The sequence below is a fragment of the Psammomys obesus genome, unplaced genomic scaffold (assembly GCF_907164565.1).
Source record: "Psammomys obesus unplaced genomic scaffold, mPsaObe1.curated_primary_1811, whole genome shotgun sequence".
NCBI classification, from domain to species: domain Eukaryota; kingdom Metazoa; phylum Chordata; class Mammalia; order Rodentia; family Muridae; genus Psammomys; species Psammomys obesus.
This window is the reverse complement of record NW_026596046.1, coordinates 34,940,009-34,952,767: the sequence shown is the minus strand read 5'-3', so window position 1 is coordinate 34,952,767 and position 12,759 is coordinate 34,940,009. Positions and strand designations below refer to the sequence as shown.

The 12,759-nt window shown below is 46.7% G+C and overlaps 2 protein-coding genes across 2 annotated transcripts in view; one reads left to right on the top strand and one right to left on the bottom strand.

The window, feature by feature from the left end:
* The window catches only part of P4ha3 (prolyl 4-hydroxylase subunit alpha 3), a gene marked incomplete at its 5' end in the record, with an annotated part of 37,560 nt that overhangs the window by 8,235 nt on the left and 16,566 nt on the right, over nt 1-12,759 (bottom strand). Inside the window, 4 exons of the mRNA XM_055623677.1 lie at nt 587-746; nt 2,892-2,956; nt 7,712-7,888; nt 8,076-8,239. Of these exons, the coding sequence (XP_055479652.1) occupies nt 587-746; nt 2,892-2,956; nt 7,712-7,888; nt 8,076-8,239 (566 nt within the window). The remainder of the gene's footprint in view (nt 1-586; nt 747-2,891; nt 2,957-7,711; nt 7,889-8,075; nt 8,240-12,759) is intronic.
* On the top strand, nt 8,732-9,349 carry LOC129688651 (dynein light chain 1, cytoplasmic-like). Its single transcript, XM_055623602.1, has one exon. It carries the CDS (start codon nt 8,825-8,827, stop codon nt 9,074-9,076), a length of 252 nt encoding a protein of 83 aa, XP_055479577.1. The 5' UTR covers nt 8,732-8,824; the 3' UTR covers nt 9,077-9,349.

Here is a 12,759-nt window from a genome sequence, read left to right as displayed (position 1 = left end):
TAGATAGATAGATAGATAGATAGATAGATAGATAGATAGATAGATAGCTAGCTAGCTAGCTAGCTAGCTAGCTTCCGGTAGTCAGGTGTGGTGGCACACCTTTAATCCCAGCACTCAGGGAGGCAGAGGTAGGCAGATCTCTGTGAGTTCGAAGCCAGCCTGGTCTAAGAAGTGTGTCCAGGACAGCCAAGGGTACACAGAGAAACCCTGTCTGGAAAAGCTCATAAGTAAGTAAGTGGGTAAATAAGTGCTATTGGCAGTACAGGTGAGCAGCTGAGGTCACGAAGAAAGGAGAAAGATTTGAAGACAGTCCTCACCGGAAAGTCCCCAAGGATAGTGGGAGATGAGATTTTATTACAGGCCATATTCTTCTCCCACTGGAAAACTCTGGTGAAGAAGAAGGCAGTGACAGGTAAGGAAATGAACCCAGTAACCAGCAGAACCAAGGCTGTCAGATAATCTGGAGACAAGAGCCTGTGTTCTTGGACTCGACAGTATTCTCTGACAGCCCTACCAGACCTGTGCCTCTGAGAAAGAGCGCACTGGCTCCCTACCGCAGAAGACTGGCCATTGACCCCACTGTTACCGTCGCATGGTCAAAGTGAGGCTCATAGTGCCCTCCGATTCCATAGTTCACCACCTGGAGATATTCTGCGTAGGGAGGCTGGATGTCAAGGCCTGTGAGAGCAGCAATGCGGTGGTTCAGGGTTACCAGCATGGGGTCAACAGTGTCCTTCAGCCAGGCACTGAAAACACAGCAAGGATTGGAATGTCAGGATCTGATGCTGGAACTGGCCACATGTTGTCTGTGAATGAATGGACAGACAGATGTGGATGGATGAATGAATAAATAAATGAATCAAGTCTGTTACCAGAGAGAGAGAGAGAGAAGGAGCCATGAATGCCTAGTCACCCACTCATCCTCAGGCCAGCCCAGTCTGCTTGGCCTACAATCTCATTTGCATGGCTAACACTCTTTGAGGCTATGCTGAGCTGAGCTGAGCAGGGTGAAAGCTCACAGAACCCAGGACCATGAATGACTCAGAGAGGAAGATGACAAACCCCATCCTTAAAATTGCTGTGCTATTAAGACATCTCCATGAGGAGCAGCCAGGACTTAAAGTGATGACTTTTGGGTGTGGTGGTGCATCCAACACTCAAGAAGCTGAGGTGGGAAGGTGGCTTGAGTCCAGGAGTTCAAAAGCAGCCTGAGAAACACAGCAAGACTGGATGCCCCAACCAAAGGAAAGGGGAGATAAGGAACGAAAGGAAGAATGGAAATGGAAGAAACTACAGTAGTTTCTTCAACATGTCTCCATCTCTGCATGATGCTGTCAGGTACATGACCTTTCTAAGGGCCAGTGTACTCCTCTATAAAGGGGGTGACGGTTATATCTACTTCCAGGATTTTAGAAGACAGAGAGAAACACTCGTGGAGAATTGTGTAGGGTATGTTACTGACTGCCATGGTACACAGGGGCATCTCAACTATCTGGTCCAGCTCTGTGCAAACCAGGACAGATCAAGCCCAGTTCAGACTCCGTGTCTGAATGTCTTGTTGAGATTCTTATGAAGAAGAGAATTTGAAGCCAGAACTGAAACCCCTGGACAAACGAGGCTGTGTTCTCTAAGTAGCCCTGATGGATTATTTTGTTCCATATCATTATGCGGAGATTATTAAACTACAAGCTCTTGGATTTGCAAAAGTCACCCAGGACAAAATTAGCCACTGCTTTTAAAGAAAAAAAAAAAAGAAAAAAAAAAAAAAAGCACAGAGGCTAGAGAGATGGCTCGGTGGTTAAAAGCACTCGCTCTTGCAGAGGACCTGGGTTCAGTTCCCAGCATCTACATTGCTTACAACTGTCTGTAACTCCAGTTGTGGGAAGCACAATGCCTTCCTATGCCTTCCTTGGGCAAAGCATGCACATGGTACACATACTCCAAGAGAACAGCTTTTAACGTAAAATGTCCCTGATAATGGTTTGGGTGGAAAGTGTTTCCCACAGGTGCATGTGTTTGAACACTTGGTCTCCAGATGCTGCTGCTGCTGTGTGAGGCTGTAGAACCTGGGTGTGGGTCTTGGGGTTCACAGCCTGGTCCTGCTTCCAATCCAGGCCCTGTCTCTGCTCCCCCGAGATGTAGGAAGGTGAAGAGGTTTCACTGCCCATTTCTGCCACCAGGGAACCACCGCCATCACGCCTTCCACCGCGATGGACTAGACCCGCTCTAACCAGCCACCAAAACCGACCTTTCTCCCCTTCAGTTGTTTCTGGTTAGGTTTTGGTCACAGTAGGAAGTAGGGTGGACAGTCCTAAATGTACCAGTCCAAATCAAGGGCGCTCAAATAATCCTGGACTAAAACTCATCTCTCACGTCCCCTCCCAGAGGACAAGGACATTCGCCTAGAGGTCTAGCCTTTCTCTAGGAAGCTGACGCCACATTCTCACGTGGCTGTGAAGGGCATTCCCCTTCTCGCTCTCTCCCCAGTCCTGTACTCACTGTGGAAAGAAATGGTTGGGGGTAGGTAGGGCCGAAGGGTAGGACTGGCTGCACACATTGGAGCCTTGTACGGGAGTCAGGAGGTGGAAAGGGGGTCTGTACAGTAAAATTAGAGACGTGTGTAGGAACGCATTCTCTGAGCAGCATCCTGGGATGCGTGTTTTCTGCTTTAAGGCAGAGTAGTTTTTGCCAAGCTTTTTCCTAGTGACCTCTCAGTTAATCTCCAGACAATACTGCAATCGATGGAGGCATGGTATGACAGCGTGGAAACTTCTCTCACAGTAGATTTCAACAACATGAACTACCGGCCCTCTAGCGGTCCCAGAAGGGTTGTTACTGACCCAGATGTACCCTCAGCCCCAAGAGGGGCTGCCTGCAAGGCCCTTTCCTACCTTTTGCTGATGCGGTACTCCACTTGTAACTGCTTTTCCCCCGAAGCCACCACTGATCTCTGGAGCTGGTGGAAAGCACAAGAGAAAGACCAGGTGGTTCCCATGCAAAGGGATGGCTCATCATGCCACAGACGTGCCTGTCTCTACAGCGTAACAATTGACAGTTCCTTGCTCGTTAAAAATGTATTTTATGTGTGGCACAAACATGTCTCTTGCATTTAAAGAGCCAGAACAATTGTGTCACTACAGAGTCCCTTTTGTGTGGGCAAGACTGAGTTGGGGAAGAGCACGGCAATTTCTCATCTCGGTTTGTATCACGGCGTCAGGCCTGGGGCTTGAGCTAGGATAAGCACTTCATGCTTGTCAAATTAAATGGACATCTCCAATAGCAAGGTCCTTCTGGAGCGGCCTGTCCCTTCTGAAGAACCCTAGCCAAAACTCTTCCTTACAGATGGTCACTGCTATGCTGCAACTGCCCAGCTTATGAAAAACCAACCAACCAACCAAACAAACAAAAACCCCAAACCCACAATTTGAAGGTACTAATTTAACTGTTTCTATTTTGTTCTGAACACTTTTGTATGTAGCGTCTATAGTCTATTTTTTAATGTATGTCCTTATTGAAAACTCACCATTCTAGGGACAGAGAAATGAGCACTTGAGACTGTGTCTGCCTCTGTCTAGTATCTGAGTGAGCCTCTGTAGGGCAAGGAGTTGGCCTGGCAGGGAGCAGATGCTCAGAAATGGTTAAAGGGACATCTTAATGAAGCCAGCTCCGCTAGCTCCCACATTCTCCCCTATTACCAAGAGCATTCTCTATCTCTGAGAAGTGAGAGAAGAGGTGAAATAATAAACTGTACAACCAAAACCCCTTCCCTCACGAACCACACAGCTGAAACCCCTCCCCTCATGAACCACATGCAGCTGAGACCCTTTCTTCATAAACTCTTTATAGCCAAGCCTCTCCCTTCCTCTAACGCAGCAGCCTTCCCAGCTGCTAACCCAGACAGCCGACCTCAGGAAAGCTCGCTCCTTTCCCCTGGACACAATTCCTTGTCTGTAGGCACGCCACAGCATGCACCCCTGACAGCTGTTCCTGGCCTGGTGCTCTGCTATACTAGGACGTACTGGTGACCAGTGGTGCCTCTGTCATTTCTAAAACCAGAAGAGGAGAGTTTCAAAGACAAATGTCCTCTTTTGTTATTCTAGGGCAAAAAAAAAAAAAAAAAAAAAAATCAATCGGTTTTTTTTTGTTTGTTTTTTAAAAAATTCTACCCCACCCCTTTTAGGGAGTTACTTTGTACCTAGTTTCTTTCATAGTTTTGTCATTGTCTACAGGCAAGTCATTCGTTTTTTAGAGCAAGTATTTATTGAATTTTTGATGTTAAGCGCTGTGAGGGACATTAAATCTATGTAAGTATGTACGTGTGTATGTATATTAAACCAGAGAACATCCCTGTCCATAGATTGATGATGTTATAATGGGCAAGCTGCTATGAATATACAGAGATAGGCTTCTTGCCCCTTCTTATTAGGGACGGGAAGCCTTCCCAAAATGCTTATATTCATGCTGCAATCATACAGTCTGAAAGAAGCCAAGAGTAGAGTATTCCAGACATTCCAGACAGAAAGAAGAGATGGAGAGGGGGAGGGAGGAAAGGAGAGAGAGAGAGACAGAGGCCTATTTATAGAAAAGACAGGCAGCTCAATTGTCAAGGGCAAAGAAGGAGTCAGCAACAGCCAGGCTACAGAGCTGTGTCAACACTCAAGAGTTTAAGAGATTTAGAAAGCCAGTTCTAGCAGTTCTGACCTTCAAAGATTAGGCAGGCACAGTGGAACTTGCCTATAAGCCCAGCACTCAAGAGGCTGAGAGGGGAGGATCCTCTGAACTCAGGAGTTTGAGGCCAGTTTGGGCAACACAGCAAAATCTTTCCCAAAGTGTAACTATAAGGGGCTGGAGAGATGGCTCAGGAGACAAAAGGCTTGTTGTGTAAGCAGAAGCACCTGAGTTTGATCTCCAGCATTCACGTAAAAGGCCAGGTGTGGAGGTGAGTCTATGATCCCAATGGTTAGGGAGGTGGATCCTTGCAGTTCATTGGCTAGCCAGGTTAAAAGCTGGATTGATGAGCTCCTGGCTCAAAGAGAGACCCTGTCTTTAAAAAAAATAAGGTGGGGGAGGTTAATGAGGAAAACCTTCAAATTTAATCTGGAGTTATACAAATGAGTATACACGCATGAACAAATATAAACGTCACATGCATGGGACAAAATCTTAGCAGCAGCAATGCGCAGAATAAGGGTTGGGGAGACACAATGCTTAGTGATACCAGCCAATACATACATGGCAGAATTAACAGAAAAATTAAGTGCTATTCAGCTGGTAACAGAAGCTTTGAGTTCAGAGAAAAGGTGGTTTAGTGCATGTGGCCCCTTAAAAGTGCCCTGAAAGGCACAGTCACCCAGAGAACGAATGAAAGCAGGCCAGAATTGCAGCCAGTGCTGGGGGACCCTCGGAGGTACATGGTTTCTACTGAGTTCTTGAGGAAAAAGGGCAGGAGTAGATGGGGAGGAGGCTTCAGGAGAGAATAGTGAGGAAGAGTAGGAGAAGGAGGAAGAGGAGGAAGAAGAGGAAGAGAAGGTAAGTCAGGTACCATGGAGGCTCAGGTACCATGGGGACCATCCTCCCACAAGCCCTTAGCTTATCTTGGAATAGTCACAGGCCAGACAGTCATCAACAACTGCAAAGAGAGGTTGCTCGGAAAGGGAGAGTGGCAAGGTCTGTGCATGCTCATACATGACCTTGCTGTGAAGGGGTCAGTGAACATCTCTTGATGGGTCACCTGTCCCAACACCGTGGCCACAGAGCTGTTCTAAGAAAAAGGCTGCTGCTAGCTTGATGTCACTGACAATGCACCATTGTTATCCCCAGCCAAGTTAATCATCTCAGAAAACAAACAAACAAAACTCAGAACAGACTTAGCCTGGCCTGGAGGACAGATGATTGATTGCTGGTCTCACTCCAACCTACTTCTGCTCTCAGAGTTTTCCTTAAAAACTGGGGCCACTCATGGCCCCATCTGTCACCTTGTCCTTCTCCACAGCCTGTGCAGTAAAGCCCAAACTCCCTAACGTGACACCAGGCTTCTCTAGTCTCTGAACACATTACCTGCCAGGCCCTTGCAATGTGTGGCTCTGTCTCTCCAGAATACCCTGCCCATTACTCTCAGTGAGAGAAACCTGCTCCTTCCTCTCCTCCCCAGGGCTTCCTCCCCCTGACCTTCCCCTCAGGTCACCTCACTTAGTGCTTTCGATCACAGCACTGTCTTTGCTTTACGCCAGTGGTTCTCAACCTTCCTAACGATGCAATCCTTTTAATACAGTTCCTCATGTTGTGGTGACCCCCAACTATAAAGTTTTTTCACTGCTACTTCATAACTGTCATTTGCTACTGTTATGAATTGTAATATAAACATCAGATATGCAGCATAACTGATATGTGACCCCTGTGAAAGAATCGTTTGACCCCCAAAGGGGTTGAGACTCACTGGTTGGCAATCACTGCCTTATGCAGAGGAAAAGTTCCTCACCTCTTTGTTGATGGATGACTAAATGTCTCACTGGATGGACAGCACACTTAAGGACATGGCGTCCATTTGGAAATAAATAATTCTGCCCCAAATAACTGTGCCTTCAAAGAAAATACAACAGGATTGTAGAGGTGAGATGGACTATCCTTTCCAGAAGCTGGATTAAACAGGTCTTCTTTTTTGTTGTTGTTGTTTTTTGTTTTTGTTTGTTTGTTTGTTTGTTTTTTGGCTTTTTGAGGTTTTTTGTTGTTGTTGGTTTTTTTTTGTTTGTTTGTTTGTTTTTTGGCTTTTTGAGACACTGTCTCACTCTGTAGCCCTGGCTGTCCTGGAACTTACGATGCAGACAAAGCTGGCTTTGAACTCACAGAGATCCTCCTGCCTCTGTGCTTTTACCAGTTTGTTGGTGGAAGTGATCTTTGCATTTCCAAATACAAGCTTTAAAAGCCAGCTCACATTTGCCATTTCTGTCTTATTCCCTCTTCCATGAGACCGGTAAAATCCCAAAGGAGACTTTTCAGCTCCTGAACTAAGAAAATGCCAGGCTGGGTCTCAGATTGGAGCTGCGGCCGAGCTGCAGCCAGCCCAATGCCAACATGTAACGTAAACTGTTGCGGTCTCCGAGGGTAAGGGGCCAGTTACCCAGTGTAACTTCGCCTGAATTTACTAAGAGAGAGAAGAACAAGAGAGAGAGAATCAGCTCTCTACACTCAGTCCTGGCTCTAGTTACGTGTTTGCCTTAAACCAGTTCCCCTTTCTGGCCTCAGTTCCCTCTTTCACAGAGTCACGAAACTGAATCAGATAATCCATATCTACTCTGTCTGTAAATACGTACTAGTATGTCACTCCTTGTTGCTGTCAAGTTCTTTTCTTCTATTAATTATAAGGAAAAGTTGACATTTGGGGAAGTCTCCTTTTTATTTTCTGAGATCACTCTGATGTACAATAGGCCCAGGTCTCAAGCACACTATTGGCTGGATTTTAACAACTGTTGATAGCTATGTATTCCACATCCCTAAGAATATATTGCCAGCACAATCTGAGCATCTAACTCCCCTGGCACCTCATCTCAATCCTTTCCCACCAGAGCTGAGTACAGCCATGCTTTTCCCCACCACTGACTGGTTTTACGGAATGGTTGGCATTTTCAGCTCCTGGATTAAGAAAATGTCTTGCTGTGCCAGCCATCTGTTCTCCAGGCATGTGGGGAAACAAGGAGGTATTGGGGATGCTCACCCACGGCTCTGCAAGCTCTCGGATTTTCCGAGCTTCAGCGTCACTGACAAAGTCATGGTAAAGAGCTACAAAGGGTCGAAGGTGGATGACCTCCTTGCGGGCAGGCTGGAGCAGCAGGTAGGGGCTGGAATTGGTCTCGTAAGAGCAGTAGAGGCTGGGGACTTGGTAGTGTGTGGGCTGAAAAGAAAGATAGAATCGATGTAAGAAAAGATGGGTCAAGGCTCCTGGGAGCCATGGCATCATGAACTGGTACTAGAAGATGGAGCCTCTCAGGCGTTGTATTGTCATTAAGGCGTCAGTTTTCCCCTCAAGTTACCCCAACCCCAGCCAGTTCTCCCTTTCCTCTCTCCCGGAGGAAGCCCACCTGGGAGCCCAGGGTCTGGCACAGGCCCTCGTAGGTGTCCCTGGTCTGCAGGTGGGGTACGTTGGGCCTCTGAATGACAGTCTCAGCCACTTCCTGGTGAGCATTCTCTGCCAAGAGCCTTTCATATTTCAACACATTCCTGGCCATCCTCTTATTGTCTGGGCCTGGGGAAACCCAAACAGGAAATACCACACATGAGCAAATACTGGCCCTAGGAAGAACCTTCAAGATTTCCTGAAGCTGGGATGTGCTGGCACATGCCTTTTACCCCAGCTTCCAGGAGGCAGAGGCAGGAGGACCTCTCTGAGTTCCAGGCCAGCCAGGGCTACACTGTGAGACCTGGTTTCATGAAAACAACAACAAACAACAAAACATCCAAACAAAACCAAAACCTTCCTGAAGCTATCCCATCACACAGGACTGACACTCGGACACTTTAATAACATCTCATGTGGATGTTCTTCCTCCTGAAAGAGCATCTGGTCTGAAAGAAATGACTGGCCTGAACTGGCGGGACCTGAGGAATGGCTGCTAATATCCTTAGACAGGGGATTGTGATGGTCAGTTTTATTTTTCTTGAAAAGAAGCTTCATCATTCGTCCATCCACTCAGTTACCAGTCCACTTAGAAGATGTTCAAGAGATGCGCCACGGCTTTGGTAGCGACCGGCTCTACTCAGCTGCTTGAGCGGCGCCAGCACCTTCCCTAGGAGCTCGCAGCAGCCGGCTGGCCCCTGCTCCACGGTAACCATGTGCGACCGGAAGGCGGTGATCAAAAATGCAGACATGTCGGAAGAGATGCAACAGGACTCGGTGGAGTACGCTACCCAAGCGTTGGAGAAGTACAACACAGGAAAGGACATTGCGGCCCACATCAAGAAGGAGTTTGACAAGAAGTACAATCCCACCTGGCACTGCATCGTGGGGCGGACACATGAAACCAAGCACTTCTTCTATCTCTACCTGGGTCAGGTGGCCATTCTTCTGTTCAAATCCGGTTAGAAGCACAGCTGTGCCAAACACCCAGTGAGCCAAACACAAGGACTGCATCCTAGATCCAAATACCAGAGACTGAATCTTCAGCCTTGCTAAGGGAACACCTCGTTTGAATCTGTTATGTTTTGTACAGGGCACCATCCTCTGTACCTTTGTGGTTATAAACTAATTAGTAAAACAGCATACATTTGTATTTATTTTCTAGTCCATACTTCTGTACCCCATTTTTTTTCTCCCTTAGGCCATTCCTTTAAAAATAAATCTGTTGGAGATGTAAAAAAAAAAAAAAAAAAAAAAAAGATGTTCAAACATGGTTTATGCTAGATAATGGGCTGAGCTGAGCTCCCGGAGCATAGAGCCTGGAACTACTGGGAAGAGAGTGTGACAAGTAAGAACAGCAGAAGAGAGCTCAGTCATCACCTCCAGTACAGGCACCACCTATTCTTCCTGTGTGCGTGCGTGCGTGCGTGTATGTGTAGCAGGGGCTGAACCCATGCATGCATTTTTGGGATGTTGGGTGCCTTTCCTCAGTTGCTGTCTACCTTATTCCCTCGACACATGGTCATTCACTGAACCTGGAGTTACTCATTCAGTTAGGCTGTCTAACCTGCAGGCCCAGAAAGCCACCTGTTTCTCTTCCCTTTCCCTTTCCAAGCCCAGCTCTGGATCTTATGCTCTTACCCACAGGGTAATCTCCCCAGCTCCCTGTTCTGTGAACTGGAAGCATATTCATTCTCAGCTCCACTGGGTCCTCTGGAACAGTGGTTCTCAACCTTCTTAATGCTTCGACCGTTTAATACAGTTCCTCACACTGGAGCCACAGGTTGAGAAACCCTGCTCTGGGGTGATCCTTCAGAATTCCTACTAGGGGGTTGGAGAGATGGCTCAGTGGTTAGGAGTGCTTCCTACTCTTTCAGAGGACCATAGTTCAGAGCTCAGCACTCATTAGACAGCTCACAATCACCTGTAACTCCAGTTCCAGGGCATCTGATGCTCTCTCCTGGACATCTCTAGCACCCGCACTCACACACGCACATCCCCATACACAGATTCCACCATGTACAATTAATTAAAATCCACTGGCCTCCACAGAGCAGAGCAGTATGGGTCAAAAGGGAGCTAGACTTTGTCCTAGCTACAGTGCCTTGGAGATCCAGGAGACTTGTGTGTTCCTGTTTCTACCCTCTTTGACTGCAAGGTGCCCCATGGACTGGTAGCCACCTGTGACCTCTGTGGGTGAGTCTCAGAAGGAAATGCTGAGTTGTTCTAATGCTGCCAGAGAATCTGAGACACCTGTGCTTTTCACCATCACTAGCACCACTCCTAGCAAAGGAGGAGGGGGAGGGCATACGTGATGAATCCTTTCTAATAAGAGGAGAAATGAAGCTTTACCGAATGCAAATGATGGACCAGCATAAACACTGCAAAGCCAGAAATGAATTCGGATCTTCAGTAGCCACACCCTATTTACCACCAATGGTAGCACACAACTTGGGTCACTAAGAGATGGAGATTTTAATGGATCAAGCACTAAGAAATAAAAGAATGTAGACTTTAAAGTTTATGCTTTTTATTTTTTGTGTGTATGTGTGTATGCATGTCCTTGCGCATTTGTGAGAGCATGTGGAAGGGTGGATGTGCAGGCTTGAGGTTGTCATCAAGAGTCATCCTCCATTGCTCTTCCCCCTTATTTACAGAGGCAGGCTCTCTCACTTGAACCCAGAGCTGCCGATTATGACTAGTTTTGCTAGTGACCTTGTTTTGGAGACCTCTTGTATTGGCCTTTACCTTTGAAGGCTGGAATTACAGGTGGGCCCCTGCATACACCTGGCATTTTATGTGGGTTTCTGTTGATCTGAACTCTGGTCCTCATGCTTATGAGATAAGTGCTTTCATAAGAGCCATCACCCCAGCCCTTTAAGTCTCTTAATGGCCCATTCTTTGTCAAAGTATGAGAAAGGAATAATGTTAGAGGCCGTTCTCAGCGTCCACAGTGGGTTAGTTCCAGGCTCTCTTCAGATAACACAATCCACAGATCCTCAGGTCAGTTTATAAAATAGTGCAGGGCCTGCAGACAGCTTACGCACACCCACAACATGCTTTAAGTGGGCTCCGCTTCATTTATAACCCTGAGCACAATGTAACGCTGCATACGCAAGTAAGGGGACAGTTGTTACACTGCGCTGCTTAGGGAAGAATGACCAAAAGTTCTTCTACCAACACAACTGGTTTCCTTTCCTTTTCTTTCTTTTTAATACAGACTTGGTTGAATCCATGGATACAGAACCCAGGGATCGATACGGAGGGCCAAACACTCTTGGTAGATCCATTTAAAAGTTATGAATAATTGCAGTTTAAAAAGTACTCCCTAGGGGCTGGAGAGATGATGCAGTGGTTAAAAACACTGGCTGCTTTTACATGTGGGCTCGGATACTTGCGCCTACATGGTGGCTCACAACCATCTGTAACTCCAGTTCCAGGGGATCCGACACCCTCTTCTGTCTCCATGGTCATCGGACATGTGCATAGTGAGCAGACAGGCATGCATGCAGGCAAAACATCCATACACATAAAATACAATGGAAAAAAGAAGTTCTCAAATACTTGGTGCCTATTAGTGATTTTGCATCTTACTTTAGTAGCTAAATATTTAAATGAAACTTTAATAAGCCATCTACCACCAAACTAGGCAAAAATCTCGGAGCTGAGCTATGCAGCATCTCCTCCTTTTGCTGTTGACATAAGGCATTCCCTGAAGAGGCCGGAGCTGGACATGGGCAGGATGCCTGCATCGCCAAGTGGGCTCTGGTTCTAAGAAAGAACTGATAGCTCTCAGTAAACAGTCGAAGAAGTGAATGGCCCTCTGAGTCACTCCCTTCTCGAACACACAGTGTGCATTGATTTTATTCATTCCCAGGTTTCCTTCCAAAACCTGGGTCTTCAAACTGCCTCTGCAGAAACTGGCTCTGAGCCTGCACTTGTTCTCATTGAAAGAACAAGTTGGGAAGAGGCAGGTTGACATTTTCTAAGTATTTTTCCAACTAACTCATGAATCTCCCCTTTTCAATGATCTGTGTATAAATAAAGTGAAATTAGAATAATAAAAAAAGGATAGCTGGGGCCTGGGAAGGTGGCTCACAGAGTGCTTGCTGTCAATGCAAGGGAACCTGAGTTCAAATCCCCAGCACCCACAACTCAGATGGACATGGCCCCCTGAGCTTGAAATCCCAGATTTTGGGTGTGAAGACAGGCAGACTGAGGGATCTCAAGGAACTTGCTAGCCTGGCTGTTTAGACAAAGCAGCAAGCTCCAAGTTCAGTGAAAGACTTTGTCTTTAAAAATAAGGTGGAGAGACTGGTGAGCTGGCTCAGTGGTTAAGAGCCCTGGTTGCTCTTTTAGAGAATCTGGGTTCAATTCCAGCACCACCACAGCAGCTCACAGCTGTCTGTAACTCCAGTTCCAGAGAATTAGATGTCTTCTTCTGATTTCCCCAGGCACGAGGCACACAGGTGGTACACAAACATACAGGAAGTCATATACATATACTCATAAAGTCAAATTAAGAAAAAAAAATCCATCAATAAAGGAAGACACCCGTACTCTTCTCTGGTCATATCTATTTGCTTTCTCTCTCTCTCTCTAACACACACACACACACACACACACACACACACACACACACACACACA

What these genes read in the sequence shown, in the direction of transcription:
- LOC129688651 (XM_055623602.1), top strand. Translation starts at nt 8,825, where the DNA reads ATGTGCGACCGGAAGGCGGTGATCAAAAATGCAGACATGTCGGAAGAG.